Here is a 19,923-nt window from a genome sequence, read left to right as displayed (position 1 = left end):
CCACGGGGTTGCAAAGGGTTGGACATGACTGAGCAACTGAACAACAATGCAAAGCCCAAGAATAAGAGCTGGAGACTCAGGCTCTGCTAACTAGGTTTGTGAATATTGACAAGACTCTTTTCTTTTCTTTTTTGTTCCTGTCCTCAGTTTTCCCTGATGCCTAGTGGTTGGTTTCACCTAATAATCACTGGTACCCTATGGTCTCTTCTTCTTAAAATTGAAAGGGGTAGACATCTGAGTTTGGTCAACTTCACATATTTACATTCTTTCAGTCCTCAAAGGATACTGTTTGGATCAATCCCTAAGGCTAATTTTAGCAAGACTGTAACGTCTACAGGACTGGCTGTCCAGCTCTCATCCTTAATTTCCCCTCTGCCCTCCTTTCCCTCTCTTCTAATTGCAAGTAAACTCTAGCCTCTTGGGGCACCAAGAGTCTTCATGTTTTCCACCATCATCCCAAGGCCCTTATCAAAGAATAGTTCCATTAACTCTGACATATCAATGACTGACGATAGAGAAGGATATAATTTCTCTTTGTGTGTTCTCAATGTTATGGTGTGGGTGCACACGTCTGTCCAATTCTGTGTGATTCCATGGCTGTAGCCCTCCAGGTTCCTCTGTCCATGGAGTTATCTCAGCAACAATACTGAGGTGGGTTGCCATTTCCTACTCCATGGGATCTTCCTGACACAGGGATCAAACCCCCATCTCTTGCATCTCCTACATTGGCAGGCAGATTCTTTTTTACCACTGTGCCACTTGGGAAGTGGAGAAGGAAATGGCAACCCACTCCAGTATTCTTGCTTGGAGAATTCCGTGGACAGAGGAGCCTGGTGGCTATAGTCCATGGGGGTCACAACTGAGTGACTGAGCACCTGGGAAGCCTACAAATCTTGAATTAGAAAGCAAGAATGCTAGTATCAGGATAGGGTAAAGACAGAGACTGGGATCTAAGGACACCTAAGTTTTTCTCAGATATGTTGAAATTCCATCACATCATCCATTTCAAATACTTGCACTGTTTCTATCTCAGCCCTTCCTCCAATCCAATACAGTGAAAGGTCAGGGAAACACAATGGTTGCCTTAAAGTATAGAGCATCCACACTCATCATGAAAAGCATCAGAGAGCTTTAGGGATAGAAGCCTCAGAATTTACCAGTCATTCTAATGAGTGTCATTGTATATGAGTTGAAATTGATCTGGTTCATCACTCAATTACATGAGTTCTTAAAATATCACTGGTGTCACATTATGGAGGAAATCATAGGGGTTAATAGACAGATGTAGAGTTGGGAGGAGAAGGAAATGGAAACCAACTCCAGTATTCTCGCCTGGAGAATCACAGGGACAGAGGAGCCTGGCAGGCTGCTATCTATGGGATCACACAGAATTGGACACGACTGATGTGACTTAGCAGCAGCAGTGTTGGCAGTCCTGAAACAGTCCAGAGATTTAGCCTTCTGTTTTGAGTGTTTTGGTTTTTATTTTAAATAATCCAATGAATAATCCTATATGCTATGTGAAAAATAAGAAAATTAGATTTCCCTTCACACTAACTACAAACCAAGTAGTATATGTCATAATTTTTTAAAAAGAAAAGAATAGTAAACAAGAAAGAAAACAAGACCAGGAGCTGACTGTGGCTCAGATCATGAACTCCTTATTGCCAAATTCAGACTGAAAATGAAGAAAGTAGGGAAAACCACTAGACCACTCAGGTGTGACCTAAATCAAATTCTTTATGACTATAGAGTTGAAGTGAAAAATAGATTTAAGGGACTACATTTGATAGAGTGCCTGATGAACTATGGACGGAGATTTGTCACATTGTACAGGAGACAGGGATCAAGACCATCCCCATGGGAAAGAAATTCAAAAAAGCAAAATGGCTGTCTGGGGAGGCCTTACAAATACCTGTGAAAAGAAGAGAAGCAAAAAGCAAAGGAGAAAAAGAAATATATAAGCATCTGAATGCAGAGTTCCAAAGAATAGCAAGAAGAGATAAGAAAGCCTTCCTCAGTGATCAATGCAAAGAAATAGAGGAAAACAACAGAATGGGAAAGACTAGAGATCTCTTGAAAAAAATTAGAGATACCAAGGGAACATTTCATGCAAAGATGGGCTCGATAAAGGACAGAAACGGTATGGACCTAACAGAAGCTGAAGATATTAAGAAGAGGTGGCAAGAATACACAGAACTGTACAAAAAAGATCTTCACGACCCCGATAATCACAATGGTGTGATCACTGACCTAGAACCAGACATCCTGGAATGTGAAGTCAAGTGGGCCTTAGAAAGCATCACTACGAACAAAGCTAGTAGAGGTGATGGAATTCTAGTTGAGCTATTCCAAATCCTGAAAGATGATGCTGTGAAAGTGCTGCACTCAATATGCCAGGAAATTTGGAAAACTCAACAGTGGCCACAGGACTGGAAAAGGTCAGTTTTCATTCCAGTCCCAAAGATGGGGAATGCCAAAGAATGCTCAAACTACCACACAATTGCACTCATCTCACACGCTAGTAAAGTAATGCTCAAAATTCTCCAAGCCAGGCTTCAGCAATACATGAACTGTGAACTTCCAGATGTTCAAGCTGGTTTTAGAAAAGGCAGAGGAACCAGAGATCAAATTGCCAACATATGCTGGATCATGGAAAAAGCAAGAGAGTTCCAGAAAAACATCTATTTCTGCTTTATTGACTATGCCAAAGCCTTTGACTGTGTGGATCACAATAAACTGGAAAATTCTGAAAGAAATGGAAATACCAGACCACTTGACCTGCCTCTTGAGAGACCTATATGCAGGTCAGGAAGCAACAGTTAGAACTTGACATGGAACAACAGACTGGTTTCAAATAGGAAAAGGAGTACATCAAGGCTATATATTGTCACCCTGCTTATTTAACTTATACGCAGAATACATCATAAGAAATGCTGGGCTGTAAGAAGCACAAGCTGGAATCAAGATTGCTGGGAGAAATGTCAAAAACCTCAGATATGCAGATGACACCACCCTTATGGCAGAAAATGAAGAGGAACTAAGAAGCCTCTTGATGAAAGTGAAAGAGAGTGAAAAAGTTGGCTTAAAGCTCAACATTCAGAAAATGAAGATCATGGCATCTGGTCCCATCTGTTCATGGGAAATAGATAGGGAAACAGTGGAAACAGTGTCAGACTTTATTTTTTTGGGCTCCAAAATCACTGCGGATGGTGATTGCAGCCATGAAGTTAAAAGACGCTTACTCCTTGGAAGGAAAGTTGTGACCAACCTAGATAGCATATTGAAAAGCAGAGACATTACTTTGCCAACAAAGGTCTGTCTAGTCAAGGCTATGGTTTTTTCAGTGGTCATGTATGGATGTGAGAGTTGGACTGTGAAGAAGGCTGAGTGCCGAAAAATTGATGCTTTTGAACTGTGGTGTTGGAGAAGACTCTTGAGAGTCCCTTGGACTGCAAGGAGATCCAACCAGTCCATTCTGAAGGAGATCAGCCCTGGGATTTCTTTGGAAGGACTGATGCTAAAGCTGAAACTCCAGTTCTTTGGCCACCTCATGCTAAGAGTTGACTCATTGGAAAAGACTCTGATGCTGGGAGGGATTGGGGGCAGGAGGAGAAGGGAACAACAGAAGATGAGATCTCTGGATGGTATCACCGACTCGATGGACATGAGTTCGGGTGAACTTCGGGTGTTGGTGATGGACAGGGAAGCCTGGTGTGCTGCAATTCATGGGGTCACAAAGAGTTGGACACAACTGAGTGACTGAACTGAACTTAACTGAGTAGCTTCACCACCAGAAAGATCTCTGAATATCATTTCTATGTCTCAAATCAATATTCAGTGACTTTAATATTAAAGGACTATCTTTTTTTTCTCTCTCTCTTTCTTCATTGATAGTTGTATCCAGTGAGTAAATGAATCACTTTAAATTTCTTTAGGTTCCTACAACAATGAATAGTGGTAAGCATTATTCCAATTTTAAAGAGGATAAAACCAAAATTCAGAAAGGTCAATAAACTTGTCGAATGTAAGTAATAGAGTCAAAAGTTGATCCAAGGGCTCTACTTTCCACTCTGACCAATGGCAAATATTCAGGCTTTTTGAAAATAGTATTTGAGTATAGTCCTTATATAGATTCTGCTATTTCTTTCTGTTTTAAGACTTTGGACAACTTAATAAGTCTCTATAAGCCTTCATTTCTTTACTTACTAAATGGTAATAATAATGCTTACATTTTAGCATTTGTTCAATAATATGCAGTGATCTCTATTAAAAATCAGTTCCATAAATTATTGAATAAACATAAACTCCTCCTATTTTTGCTTCATTTATATCTTAACTGCAAAAATTTCACTGTAACTGTGATGTGATTAAATGAGGAAACTAAGTTTTTTCCATGTAAGTGGTGGTTGAAGCATTATATCAACTTATAATGAAAAAAGAAAAGTGGATAGATGTTGAATCACCTTAGTCTTAGTCAGTCCCACCAATAATCATGTCAAATAAATCCTGCAATGTCTCTGTACTTCAGTCTTTTCAACAGTAAAATGAAGGCATTATTTACACTTCATCTATCCTGTTAGTTTGCTCAAATAAATATACATAAATGTCTGGTGTTTAAAAAGGAATTATCTTTCATACATTAAAAACTTCATCCAGCAATACAATCATAATAGAGGTAAGTGTTTTGATTTTGATCATATTCTCTACAATAGACTACATAGACCTTTGAATGGCTATTCCCTTTAATCAACAAAGAACTGGTAAACTCCATACTAAGAGCAACTAAAGGCAAAAACTGATGCAGAAGCAGTTAATACAGAAGATGTCAGAGTGAGATAAAGCTGAGGCTAAATTCAGCTTCTCCACTCTCTAGCTATAAAAGCTCAGGTGAGATTGTTTTTTTAACAGTTGGTGCTTAAATCTATCTATCTGTCTATCTATCATTTCTGACTTCACCTATTTGACATTCAGTTCAGTTCAGTGGCTTAGTCGTGTCTGACTCTTGGAGATGCCATGGACTGTAGCATGCCAGGCTCCTCTGTCCATGGGATTCTCCAGGCAAGAATACTGAAGTGGGTTCCCATGCCCTCCTCCAAGGGATCTTTCCAAGCCAGGGATCGAACCTGTGCCTCTTACACTCCTGCATCTTTACCACTAGTGCCACTTGGGAAGCCCCTTAGAGAGGATACTAGCCATAATTAGGGTCTAAGATTCCTCATCCTATCCCATGGTTGCCCCTATTCCCTAACATGGAAACTGTAAAATTGCCAAAGTTCTTTGCTTAGTAGTCTAAGCCCTCTTCCTTAAACCACTTCTTTGATATTGTTTCTCCCTACTTGTTTTGTGCAAAAATTCTCCTATAAAGTTATTTCTTGAATGGCATTCACATTTTTCTACCTCTGTATTCTTCCCAGCTTCATACTCTTTCCGTCTCTACTTCCTGCTTCTCTAATAGTCTGAACTCCACGTCTTGGAATATTCAAACTTGTCTCTTCCTTCAAGGATCAGCTCACATACCACTCTCTCAAAAACCCTCATTCTCTGATCTACTGAACCACTAAAAAAAACCTACTCTTCTGAATAGCAAATCCTTTCATTGATAAGTTGCACTTGTGGATGCGGTATTTATGCACATATGTGTATAAATGCCTTGAAACACAGACACTAAATAAGATGTGCCTGGGTGTTGCCATGGCAATAGAAACCTCATCATAGACACTTAGAAACGTTTATGAAAAGAAAAGAATGAGTTGACATATTTGATGCCTGCTGCTGCTGCTGCTGAATCCCTTCAGTTGTGTTCCACTCTGTGCAACCCTATAGACGGCTGCCCACCAGGCTTCCCGGTCCCTGGGATTCTCCAGCCAAGAACACTGGAGTGGGTTTGCATTTCCTTCTCCAATGCACGAAAGTGAAAAGTGAAAGTGAAGTCGCTCAGTCGTGTCCAATTCTTCATGACCCCATGGACTGCAGCCTACCAGGCTCCTCCGTCCATGGGATTTTCCATGCAAGAGTACTGGACTGGGGTGCCAGTGCCTTCTCTGATTTGATGCCTAGACCACTTCAAACAACCAAGTACCAAAACTAAGCAGCCATTTGAGGTGCTCTGAAAACAGCTGTTTTGGTATCTTTGTTTTTTTGTTTTGTTTTTTTTTTTTTTAATTTTATTATTTTTTTTTTTTTTAACTTTACAATATTGTATTGGTTTTGCCATACATCAACATGCATCCACCATGGGTGTACACGTGTTCCCCATCCTGAACCCCACTCCCACCTCCCTCCCCGTACCATCTCTCTGGGTCATCCCAGTGCACCAGCCCCAAGCTTCCTGTATCCTGCATCGAACCTGGACTGGTGATTCGTTTCTTATATGATATTTTACATGTTTTAATGCCATTCTCCCAAATCATCCCCCTCCTCCCTCTCCCACAGAGTCCAAAAGACTGTTCTATACATCTGTGTCTCTTTTGCTGTCTCGCATACAGGGTTGTCGTTACCATCTCTCTAAATTCCATATATATGCCTTAGTATACTGTATTGGTGTTTTTCTTTCTGGCTTACTTCACTCTGTATAATAGGCTCCAGTTTCATCCACCTCATTAGAACTGATTCAAATGTGTTCTTTTTAATGGCTGAGTAATAATACTCCATTGTGTATATGTACCACAGCTTTCTTATCCATTCATCTGCTGATGGATTGTTTTTAACTCTACTAGATCAAATGTTAGTGAAATAAGCCTCTTCACCAGACCTGGCTTCTGGAGACAGGAATAGGAGCCCATAATAAAATCAGTGCTATGAATGCCATCCACAGACGACACCTGAAATTCAGCATTTTCAGCTTCATCTTAGGCATTTGCTTTGACAACCCGCCTCTTAGAAATACAAGAAAGTGTTAGTCACTCAGTCATGCCTGACTCTATGTGACTCTAAGGACTGTAGCCCACCAGGCCCCTCTGTCTATGGGATTCTCCAGGCAAGAATACAGAAGGGGGTTGTCATGCCCTCCTCCAGGGAATCTTCCCAACCCAGGGATGGAATCCAGGTCTCCTGCATTGCAGGTGGTTTCTTTATTATCTGAACCAGCAGGGAAGCCCAAGAAAAAGCGAGTGAGTAGCCTAGTCCTTCTCCCAGGGATCTACCTGGCCCAGGAATCAAACTGTAGTCTTCTGCATTGCAGGTGGATTTTTACCAGCTGAGCTACCGGGGAAACCCCTTAGAAGTACAAGTTACATTGAACTTGAATATACCTTAAAATTTCTTGCTTCTAGTCCTATGCATTGAATAAAACTAACCCACCTAGAAAACACATGCTTCTGTTTTATGTCACAAGTCAGTCATTACTTTTTCTAGGACTCACTCCTGAAATCACTTTCCAGATTTTTCTCATCTGTACAGTGGTACCAATAATATCTACAACGTGGAGTTTCTGTAAGAAGAAAGCAAGATAATATTACCATGGCCAGTTGTCCCTTTCCTTGAGAGTTTTATTTCTTTGCCTACTATCTTGGAGTAAGTATCAATTGTGCAAACTTTTACTCTCAAAAATGCCCTAATTCAGATATTAAAATATAAGAAAATCCCAAGTAGTGTATTTAAGCATTTTGGGTCTTAATTAATGGCAGCAGTCCTTTGTGCTAGAAAAACACTGCACATGTAATTTTTCTATAACATTAAACCACATACTGTTTTTATATAAAGCCAGTGGTGCCAGTGGTAAAGAACCTGCTGCCAATGCAGGAAACACAAGATGTTGGGGGCCAGAGTGAGGCACTCCGCCCGTGGCAAAGGTCATGAGGAAGGAGGCTCAACATACGCAAAGGCGAGATCGAGCCTCAGGAGTCCCTCTGGAAATCCTCGAGCATCTACCCCCATAACCAGAGCCTGCCTACTTTACTACTTTGTGCTCCCACCTACACCTCTGACTTTATGGGGGGCTGTCCCCCACCACCTCTTTCGGAGAAAGAGTTAACCTAGAGCTCCAGTTAATAAAAACTCCCGGGCGTGACAAGAGTGTTTTAACCTACAAACTCCTCTGAAGGTTCTCTAGCCTGCCTGACAGGCTTGTCCAGCCACATGTGATTGCTCACAGCCTCCCAACCGTGAGAGGCACGAGATGCTTTAAACCTTCTAAAAACAGGTTCCTTAGAAAAGTTAGAAAACCATTAGTATAAGTATAGTGGGCTGATTAGAAATTGTATTGGTGAAGGGTTTTTCATTTGTTGAGCCAATGTTTGTTGCTAAGTCTCCACATCCCCTGCCCTTACACACATTAACGAATATATAGAAGAAATAAATATTAACCTTTGATATTAATCATGTTAGACCTTAGGCTAAGTAAATTCTTTCCTTAACTAAAACTCACTACACCCTCACCCTATAGGAATGTAACTTTATTTGGGTGGCATCTGTTTTAAGAATAATCACCCCTGGAGAAATAAGTGTCCTGGTTGACTGACTGCTGTCACAAGGAAGGGGTCATAAATTGTCAGCAGGCCCCCTGGCCAGAAGATGATGTAACACCCCTAAGACCTCTGTATACATTTGTATGAAGCACCTGACTTTGATAAAAGTCAGGACTGCTGACCCTGCGTGACTTTTGCATAACATCTCAGTGTATAAAAGTAGACCATGGAAAATAAAGAATTGGGATCAGTTTCTTGAAATACTGGTCTCCCCATGTTGCGCTCTCTCTCACTCTGGCTGAGTCTCCGTCTGGAGCGCGGAACCCGCCATGCTTACTAATTATGCCTGGGCTTCTAAGATCCGACCAGGGAGGCCTCAGTGTCTCCTCTCCTTCGGGAGAATGGAAGGACGCCTGTGGCCTACGTAAGTGGTGCAAGCTTCTTGTCTTGAAGTTTTATTGGTCTCCCGTGTAAACCAAGCTACTCAGCCTCTTTTCTCCACTGAATTTTCCTACTGAGCTATCCTAATTCTATTACTCTTTACATCTTTAATTAATATCTAATTGAAGCTATTGTATCCTGATCCTCGCCGACGCCGTCCCCACTTTGTACTCCCTGGATCAGCCGGGGCTGGACCCTGCCAACAAGAGATTCAAGTTCAACCCCTGGGTGGGGAAAGATCCCCTAGAGTAGAAAATGGCAACCCACTCCAGTACTCTTGCCTGGTAAATTTCATGGGCTGAGTAGTCTGGTGGGCTTCAGTCCATGGGACCACAAAGAGTCAAACAAGACTGAGCACAGGGCATTTACTTGGTGGACTGTGAAACTTTAAGGTAGTCTCTTTTCACCCGCAAACCATATGATATAACAAGATTGAGCTGGTGTCTTCTATGTCTTTTTTGCACTTGCAAGCAGGTTCTTTACCACTAGAGCCACCTGGGAGGCCCAAATGGCATGTTAATGTGCTCTTAAACAGTAGAGCTGGAAAGAGAGCTGACTTCTACTGGTTCCTAGTTCAGTATTCTGAAAACAGAGAAATGTACAGCATTATAGAAAATGATAAGTATGATTAGAATTGAGAAGAGCTTTGGGGAAATTCTATGAAGGTCTGGTACATGGCTGTATTCAATCTGATGTTTTTGATTAAATTGATGAGTCAAGATTTAGACAGTATTGTGTTGTGAAGCATTTGTTGAAAGCACCCCCCATTGCCTATGGTTTATGGTGAGCTGAACCATTGAAAATTCAAATGGGCCAAAAAGGCACTATTGATGTTTCAGTGAAGGAAAACAGCAAAGTAGATGATATCAAAGAAGCAGTTTAGCTTTCAGATGATTTTGGAATAGAGATACTGATAACAAATAATTTGTTTCCCTGTGACTTTTCTCCTTTTCAATCTTTTACAACCCTCATATTCTCTAACAGTAGTGTTAAATTAATTTGGTCTCTTAAAGGACAAAGATACCTATTGAGAAAGCTGGTACCTGATGTATGATGTATGATAGTAGTGTTTCTGTACTTATAGTGATTCCAATATTGTTCTTAAAATAAATATTGCATGTCCAAAAAGTGAAAACCATTTCAGTAGAAATTTTGACAGGTTTATAATATATACATTTTAAAATTATTTTATAATAAATCTGTTCTAGAGAGATTAGAGATATCCAGATAGAGATAAAGAGAAGGTTGATGGCTTTTTACTTTTTTAATGAATTTATTTATTTTTGGTTGCACAGCATGTGGGATCTTAGTTTCTCAACCAGGGATTGAATCCATGGCACCTGCATTGGAATTGCAATCTTAAATAAAAAGCCCCTGCTTTTAATTTTTTAAAACATTCTTTAAACCAGTGATGTTTCCTTCACCTGTTTAACTACAGATAGTCCTTTTTTTGATTGTGTACAACCTTTGTATTTAGTTAAATGGTTGCATTTAATTATTGGACATCTATAAAACAAATTATCTTCTTTTTATTTTATTCTAAATTGTGAAATAAGCAAGTGATAAAATTTTAGAAACCACTACTTCTGTCCTCAAAGGCCATCTTTAAGCTTTTTTGTTTGATTGGTTTTGCCATTCTCTTAATTTAAAGAATGATTCTTTTCTAAAGATATCAATGATTGAAAAGCTTCAAAATGAAGGAATCATTTCCACGCATTTGTGACACACATGTGTATATCTGTCTGCTATACAGCATTCAGAAAAAACTTTCAAAACTAGTTGTGTCATATAACCCTTCTTGATAATACTTACATATTTCTGAGAATAAATTCCTACTCCTTATCACAATCAGTTTAGTCCTTCATGGTCTGGCTATTGTCTGCTCACCACATACCTCCTGCTTCTCACTAGTTTTCTTTATCCCCTCAGATAGAGAAAGCTGTCTCCAGTCTTTGCCCACAAACCCCCTTTACATAGAAAACTCTTCTCAATGTGACTACTTCTCCTTCCAATCTTTGTATGCAGCTTGTCTGCCACTGCCCCTTGAACAGTACTTCCCTTATTCCATTTATCATAATTTGCCAATATAAGTATCCATATTATATGTATATTATAAATATTTATGTATACATAAGGAAATGAAGTATTTCTATTTTAATTAGCATTGTGTTCTATAATCACTCAATAATACATAGTGAATGAATGAGTTTATTTATTCATTCACATTTGACCAAATCTTCTGCTTCTGATCATTGCTATCCTCCTGTCCATACAATCAGCCTAGGACCACCAGGAATAAGCCTATAGTCAGTTAAAATCAGATTTATTGATCCACTGTAAAGAAGAATATCACACACCAGGATTTAGGGGAAAGAGTAGGGTTAAAGTAAAAGTTAAATGAAGAAATATTTGATAGATTCATTTCAAAGCAGGACTGTGTGTAATGGGGTCAAAATCAGGTCTAAACCACAAAGTAGCTGCAGGGTCTTGGTTCCTTAGAAACTACAAAATTCATTCATTTTGGATTCATTTTGATATTTGGCAAAACTAATACAATATTGTAAAGTTTAAAAATAAAATTAAATTAAAAAAAAAAACTACAAAATTAAGATAGATGTGAAATGTGGCATCCAAAAACCCTTATCTGAAGTTCTGCATCTGAGTTAAAAATTGAGAATTCTTCTATCAGGCCCCTTTACATACTTCATGTATAATTAAGATAGCCAAAGTTAAGATAATTCACCTTACTGATATGATTTAAAGAGATCACTTACAGAGAGTGTATGATTTTAGAGAAGCAAGTTTTTTCTTGGAGTAAGAAAAGAGTATTCACTTGATAAAGGGTGTTGCTTTGACACATGAAAGATGTGGTTTGTCCTTGGGGGAGCCATGATGCTTGTTGAGTTTGCAGCTGCAATGATGTGTCTTTTATGAGTTGGAAGGGCAGATACTGACCTTCAGAGCTACTTTTCACTCCATCACTTCATATTCAGAAGTCAATCATCTTATAATAACAGCTGACATCGTGTCCCATTGAGAGCTCTTCAGGTCCTCTGTTTTGCCAGAGCTCTTCTTAGAGCCCCTTTTACATCTTGGTTCCTTAGGCTATAGATCAAGGGGTTGAGCATGGGTGTGATCACAGTGTAGAACACTGCAATGATCTTGCCCCCAGCCCTGGAGGTCTTTGACTGGGGTCTCATGTACATGAAGATACCAGTTCCATAGAATAAGGCCACCACTGTCAGGTGGGAACCACAGGTGGACAGAGCCTTGTGCCTTCCAGAGGCTGACCGCATCCTGAGAACTGTCAGAAGGATTCGGGCATAGGAAACAACAATGAGGAGAGAAGGAATGAAGACAATGACGATAGTGAAGATGAAAACAACCATCTCGGTAAATGATGTGTCAGTGCAAGCCAACCTCAGGATGGAAGGAACCTCACAGAAGAAGTGATCCAGGACATTGGGTCCACAGTAGGGTAAGCTCAAGGTGAAGATGTTGATGACCGTGGAACTCAGGAAACTACTGGCCCAAGAAATGCCTGCCAACTGGACACAGGTCCTTTGGTTCATAATGACTGTGTAGTGAAGAGGATGGCAGATGGCCACATATCTGTCATAAGCCATGACTCCAAGGAGAACGCATTCAGTCATTCCCAAGGAGAGGGAGAAGTACATCTGAGTAGCACATCTAGGAAATGGGATGGTCTTCTTTCTGCCCATCATATTGGACAGCATTTGTGGGACGTCAGTGGATGTGTAGCAGATATCCAGAAAGGATAAATTAGTGAGGAAGAAGTACATTGGAGTTTGGAGACGTGTTTCTATCTGGATGACAGTGATAATAATAATATTCCCCACCACGGTTAATAAATAAAAGAACAAGAACATAATAAAAAGAATGAGCTGCATCTTTGGCTGTGATGAGAGCCCCAGGAACACAAATTCGGTCACAGTGAAGTTTGTTGTTATCATATTCATTTTTGAGGCCACCTCTCTTTCACAGAACCATCCACTCACCTAAAGAAGAAATCAAATGCCTTCTAGGTCACAATGTTGGAAATTTAGGATGTAAGTAAGACAGCAAGGAGAAGTCTTGGTCTGATGATATATCTTGAGTATCTGAGTTGTATTACAAGTGGAAAGCATTTCTTCTGCTTTCAAAGGAAATATTCTAAGAGAACAGTCAAACTCAAATACTGATGACATGAAATAGATATTCTTGTCTTTTCTCTAAGGGTGCATGCTTTTGGCTGTTCATAATCTTTTCAAGGCTTCCTCGGGGGCTCAGTGCTAAAGAATCTGCCAGCAATGCAGAAGACACAGGAGACACATGCTTGATCTCTGGGTCGGGAAGATCCCCTTGAACAGCAACCCATGCCAATATGCTTGCCTGGAGAACCCTATGGACAGAGAAGCCTGGTGGGCTACAGTCTAGAGGGTAACAAAGAGTCAGACAGGACTAAAGTGACTGAGCATGCACACATGCAATCTTTCCAAATTATAACCATTCTTCAAAACTTTACTTATACTTCTCTCTTCAAATAGATCTAATTATTTCTGTGTTCTGCATCTAGCAATAGCATGTTGTAGCACTCAAGTAAAAAGCAGTAAAGGGCTTTGCTTTATGTGCTTCCTGCTAACCTTAAAGTAAAAGCCATAACTGCAGCCTGTGTATCTTCTGTATCACCTTGATGCAGCTTTCTAGTGATTAGACACTCTGATACACTAAGAACAGAGTGTACACACAATCACAAACCAGTGATGGATCACACTAATCGCCAGTTCTCCCAGCTTCACAACTTTCATGCAGAGGGGTCTTGGATGGTTTTATTATATATATATATATAATATGTATATATATATGTATATATAATATATATATATATATATATACACACACACACACACATATACTATATACTATATACACACACACAATAAGAATAATGATAGAACCAATTTTTTGAGGATTAAATGTGTATAAAGAATTAAAGACAATTTAAGACAATGTTTACACATAAAAGTTTATTCACAAATAATACTTATTATTAATAGCCCTAAAACATACAGTGTTCCTGCATTTATCCAGAATTTATTTCTCTAATAAAAAAACATTTCAGAGAAATAATAGCATTAAAAAGGATCCAGACAAGTTAAACTTACTTGGCCAATTCAATGAGAGCTCCTTAGCTTCTATGCCTCGTGTTTACCTACTCTTAGCTTATGCACAGTTATCAGTAGTGTGTGTGGGTAACTGATTTGCAGCAGATCAAAAGCAGAGAGTTAGAAAGGTATGGAGTAATGAAGAGTCTTAGAGGTAGGCACAGTTACAATATCAAGAAGCTGCCAGTTATTCATCTACTCATTCTTCATTATTTATTTTTCTTTCTTTCTTCCTTTGAAATCTGTCTTTTCAATAATCTAGTATGTACCAGATGCTGGGCTTGCCCTGATAAACACAGCAGACATTTTGATACTCTCATAAACCCTACTGTCCATATGAAGTTGAGATAAAGGAAACCAATTGATTCCCAAGAAAGTGAGGAATCTTCATAAATGTCCCAAGAAGACATTTATGAACCAAGTAGTTGCAGATCATGAAAAAGACTACTTTATGCAAAACATCATTTTCAAATAATATTAATTTGCATGTGACATGTTTTAGACAGTCTTCTTATATTTTGATTTAAATCAAGGCTTTTCAAATCAAACAGCTCAGTGAGCTGATAAACCAAATGATCTAAAATATGAAGTCCCGAGATAAAGGAAGGATGAGTCTGGACAGAGGCCTTTCAGACTCTCCAAACAACAGTCAGAAAGTCCTGAAAATGAGCCGTTCAAGTAATGTTAAGAAGTAATTAGCAGAATAGCAAAGGATATGCAGAGTGAGTTTCTCAGTTGACAGCGAGCTGGCACATAGTGAGCAGGGTCCATCACTGGAGAGTTGAGATCACAGGCCTGGCTCCGTTTTCACCAGCTGGGAGGCCTTGCTTGCACAATTCAGACCACCAGTCTGTGCTTAACTTTACTTACCTGCAGGACAGGGGCAAGAGTGGGCATTTTCATAGAGTTGATGGACCAGGTGAATGAGATGATACATGTGAAGCACCTAGAACAGAGTTAGCTATATCTTGTAAGGACTCGAGGTATATTAACTCTATCATTATTTTATATACATATATATGTGATCCTCATTAGGGGATCTTTGTTAAGCGCCCAAGACAGGAATTATGAGCACTCCTAATCCACTCCAGTACTATTGCCTACAAAATCCAATGGATAGAGGAGCCTGGTAGGCTACACAGTCCATGGGGTCGCAAAGAGTTGGACACAACTGAGCAACTTCACTTTCACTTTAATCTCTACACCACATGATAGATAAACTAAGTATTTTAAGAATAGAAAGAAGGGAATGGCTACCCACTCCAGTATTCTTGCCTGATACCTATTGTAATTCTCTATTACATGGCAAACTGTTTAAGTACTTTGCTGATAGTAAATCATATCTTCGTAACAACTCCAGTAGAATTTATGTCCATTTTAAATATGAGAAAATTGATGGTCAGAGAGTATACAACTGTCTCAAAGTTAGAGTATTTAGCAAAGCCATAAATTTATACTTGAGTTTACCTAAGTCCAAAATGCCCTTTAGTTAAATAATTTATTGCTTTATTTTACTGTTATTATTTTAATATCTCAATAAACAATTTAAATCAGAAACACCACAGATAAAATACCTAAAGCTGTTAAGTGCTGTGTAGAAATAGTCTTCATATCTGTCCTCACCACATATTCATGCAAAAAAAAAAAAAGACATGATATCCATGTGTAAAAACTACAATTCCATGAAAATAAAATAAAGCTTCTTCTATGATAACCACAAATGAGATGCTGCTATAATCCAAACCAACCTTTTTATAGATTAAAAATAAAGATAATGAATTCATGCACAGTGAAATCCCTAAGTTATTTGAGTTTCCTCATCTCAGTACCTTAGGCTGAACTTTAGATTCTTGAGGGATGATGTCCCAAGACCAGTGATTAAAATTTAATTAATGATTTGTTCTGAGGGAGTCCTGGTTGCTGTGTGTATTGGTTGCTCTCTTCTTTTCCATCTCCTACATTTGAACCATTACCAAGTTAAACAATGCCTTCCAAGTGACCAGGGCATTCTCAACCTTCTGTGTTGCCTAATTCTGGAAATCATAAAAGTAGATGCATTCAACACAAAAACAGCAAACTCTAAAGTGCAGGCATCAAAGACCGTGCACAGAGTCATGTCCTAAAATCAACTGGAATTTAGAGATGATTATACCCTAGTATACTCTCAGTTGTCCATATAGAGTATTTGAACCCTAGATTCTCTTCTCCCTGATCATGCTAAACTCCGGAATCATCCACAATTGCATAGCTGATAAACACATACTGTTTATAAGGAAACAGTAAGGGCAGCATGGAAACTTACTAGTTTTGTAAGCTCGAATGTATCATCTCACTTTCCTAAGTTGATTCATTTTAAAAATGGACATTAAAATATTCAGACCACTACATTGCTCCCTTGTTATGAATCTAAAGGGAAGAAAAGAAGGACAGAAGGAAGGGAGAAGGAGGGAAGGAGAGAGGAAGAAAGAGCAAACTAGAAAGTTAATATTAATTAAGTGTTTTCAATGTGCAAAGAGCCAGCTGAGTCAAATAATGTCTCCACATAATAATATAACTTAATCTCATGATTCTCAACTCCTGAATGCACTATATTTGGTTGTGGTCGCTTGTTCGATTTTAATATCAATTCCCAGGCCATATCCTGAATCAAAATCTCTGCAGATAGGACTCAGATACAGGTATTTTTAAAAGCTCCAGGGGTGAACCCTTGAAATCTTATTCTTTCAACATTTTACTGGGAAAAAAGATACAATTGTGGATTAGATAAAGCTAAGCCTGAAATATGCTGGGAGTTCCATTTGTTACTTCCACTTTTTTTGCCTACTGTGTTCCAGCTTTTAAGAACTGTTGTGTGAAAACCATCTAAAATGTACAACGTTCATCTAAGACTTTTCAAAATATCCAATTACATTTTGCTTTAAATGATGCTGGAATCTCCCAGCTTAGATCCCCATTAGTTGTCATCCTCCTCAGAGTGCACTGACCCTGGCATTATGGTGGAAGTTACGCAGTATGCAAAGGAGTAATAGTACATGGTAGACACAGCCTTCTTGAACATAGATTTTCTCATTTGAGTCTCAGGACTCTGGGAAACAGAGGGGACTCCATTAGACTGATATCAGAGCAGATCATGTGATTTGATTTGCATAGTCCATAAGTGATATGAAAAGCGATTAAACATTTCTCATATTAATAGATGTGCTGTCTAGGGCCATGGTCATCCCAAGAACATATTACAAACCCTGGAGGCTTCTTGAGCAACATGAGATTACAAGCTAGTGTGATCCATGGTTTATCATGACACCATGTGTGTGTTTATATGTGCATGTATATATCTTTAAATATGTGTAAACACATGTAAAAAGTTTCCAGGTGGCACAGTGGTAAAGAATCCACCTGCCAATGTAGAAGGTGCAAGAGACAGGGCTTCGGTTCCTGATTGGGAAGGTCACCCGGAGTAGGAGGTGGCAACTTGCTCCTGTATTCCTGGCTGGAAAATCCCATGGATAGAGGAGCCAGGAGGGCTACAGTCCATGGTGTCACAAAGAGTCAGACGTGACTGAGCACATACAAACACACACATAAAAGCTAATACATTTAAATATGATTATATATGTCATTTTAAAAAGAAGAGGATGTAGGGAACAAATTATGCTGAATCTTCTGGATGAGTTCTCATCAAGCTTTAATATACATAGGAATAACATAGTTTTCTTGTTAAAATGCAGATTTTAATTCAGTAGTTCTGAGTCAGGGCCCAAGAGTCTTCTTTTCAAACAACATGCTCATGATGCTGGTTTTGAACCATGCTTTTGAGGAGAACAGTTTTAGCTAAATTGTGAGAAGTTTAAGTTTTATTCCAATTTACAATATTTGCAAATTTTAAGTAGTAATACACTATGATCTGATTTATATTTAAAATTGCTTTTACTATTATGGAGAGAGAATTTAGATTAAAAACACAGGGCAGTGGTACCAATTAGGTGAGAAAATCTGTGGCTCCTCAGTTTAGAATTGTATTGATGAAAATGGCTAAAAATGGAAGAAAAATGAAGAAAAAACAGTTTTATCGAGTTCATGCATGGCCTCCATGCTTGCTGCTATGGTTCATTTGTAATGTTCTCACTATTTAAGTACAGGGCTTTCCAGGGAATAAGGCTCACCAACATTCTCGTTGTGGTTCCTTTTTGCAAAAACGACCCTCCAGTGGACACTTAACAACGGAACATGAATACTGCCTTCACAGTCCTTTCCAGGAGATCCATCCATATGCCACTCCCAGACTTCCCTGTCACTTACTTTCCAGTGTTATTCTGAGACCCTGTTCTGTCAGTCGATCAACTGGTGGTTGCTCTTTAGTTGCTAAGTTGTGTCTGACTCTTTGCAGAATGCCGTTGTGTCCAACTCATGGACTGCAGCATGCCAGGTTTCCCAATCTTTAACTGTCTCCCAGAGTTCATTCAAACTCATGTCCACAGGGTCAATGATGCCATCCAACCTCTCATCCTTTATCGTCCCCTTCTCCTCCTGCCCTGAATCTTTCCCAGCATTAGGGTCTTTCCCAATTAGTCAGCTCTTCACATCAGGTAACCAAAGTACTATCTGTAAAAGTGTAGGGACACATCTCAGACTCCCCTTCTTCCCATGCTAAAAGAAAAGCAAGATATACTTTGTACCCCATGCTATGCTGCATGTACATACTCTGGTCCTTAATTTGTATCCCTAATACTGCTGCCTACCTAAAGGAGTAAAAATTTCTTAGAGGATAGAGCAAGACTGCTTTACAGTGAGAAAATAAATAACTTGTGCCTGAAATATTCTGTTATGTTTAGAAAATGTAAATGCTTCTACAAATGATTGGGGCAGAGACTAAAGAAACCAACTTAAGGAGCTGCCATATCCTAAATATTAAAATAATTTTAACAATAACTGAAAAAGAAATTTCAGTCTCAACTTAGTGAATCAATGAAAACCAAGGACTTTGAGGCTTCTCAAGAAATGAAAAATGTACAGACAGTATAAGAAGAGTAAACATGATAGATTATTTCATTTTTAATGGACTCTAAAGGTTATGATTTAATTAAGTATATGACATAGAAATTCAAATAAATATAGATATGTACATGTTTTATTGGTACAGCAGCAAATGATAAGTATAAATAACTATTTTTAAGAAGTTCCAATAAAATTAGAAGCTCTACAAAGAACAATAAAGAAAATCAACATTGATGAATATTACTATTAATAACAATTAATAATTGTCACATCAAATAAATAAGTTGAGACAAAGTAAATAGATAACAGTTCTTAAATGAAAGCTAATTATGCAGACTTAATCACTGACATTGTAGTGGAGAACTGAGTGTATTTATTAATTAGAATAAAGCTATCAGAAGACTAAGTTATTTTTGAATAATGTTATATATTAAAATAATATATAACATTATTTAATGCTGGCTGACATTTTTAAAAAGAATTTTAGAATGAGATGTCATTTTGCACAAGAAACTATTGTTTAAAATGCTGGACATAAAAAATCATATTGACATTAAAATTTAACTATTAAAAAAGTAAAGGAACCATTTGACACATTGCTCCTATTTTATTTAAGAAAACTGTTCTATTTTTCAATAAGAAACTTCTGCTGGCCTGAGAATATTTTTATTTATTTTTATATTAGTTCAACTCCAAGGAAGGTCTAAATAATATTACTAAAACATAAAAAGATTACATACAAGTATATGAAAAAGTCTTAGCTAAACACTGAATATAGACATAACGAAGAAATTAAGCCTATGGTATTGATGTTAACCACATTTTGCAAGCACTGCACTGGGAATGTTTTGTCTTTGTTAAGTATTTTGAATTTAAACAATTCAAAAGAATCAGTCATGACACATGTTTCATTA

At 38.4% G+C, this 19,923-nt stretch overlaps 1 protein-coding gene across 1 annotated transcript; it reads right to left on the bottom strand.

The window, feature by feature from the left end:
- Nucleotides 1-11,893: 11,893 nt before the first annotated feature.
- On the bottom strand, nt 11,894-12,829 carry LOC113906065 (olfactory receptor 2G3-like). Its single transcript, XM_027564072.1, has one exon. The coding sequence runs from the start codon at nt 12,827-12,829 to the stop codon at nt 11,894-11,896; it is 936 nt and encodes a 311-aa protein (XP_027419873.1).
- Nucleotides 12,830-19,923: the final 7,094 nt, after the last annotated feature.

This window comes from Bos indicus x Bos taurus, chromosome 15 (genome assembly GCF_003369695.1).
Source record: "Bos indicus x Bos taurus breed Angus x Brahman F1 hybrid chromosome 15, Bos_hybrid_MaternalHap_v2.0, whole genome shotgun sequence".
NCBI lineage: Eukaryota > Metazoa > Chordata > Mammalia > Artiodactyla > Bovidae > Bos > Bos indicus x Bos taurus.
The sequence above is the reverse complement of the archived record's forward strand: the minus strand, read 5'-3'. Positions and strand labels throughout refer to the sequence as shown.

What these genes read in the sequence shown, in the direction of transcription:
- LOC113906065 (XM_027564072.1), bottom strand. Translation starts at nt 12,829, where the DNA reads ATGAATATGATAACAACAAACTTCACTGTGACCGAATTTGTGTTCCTG.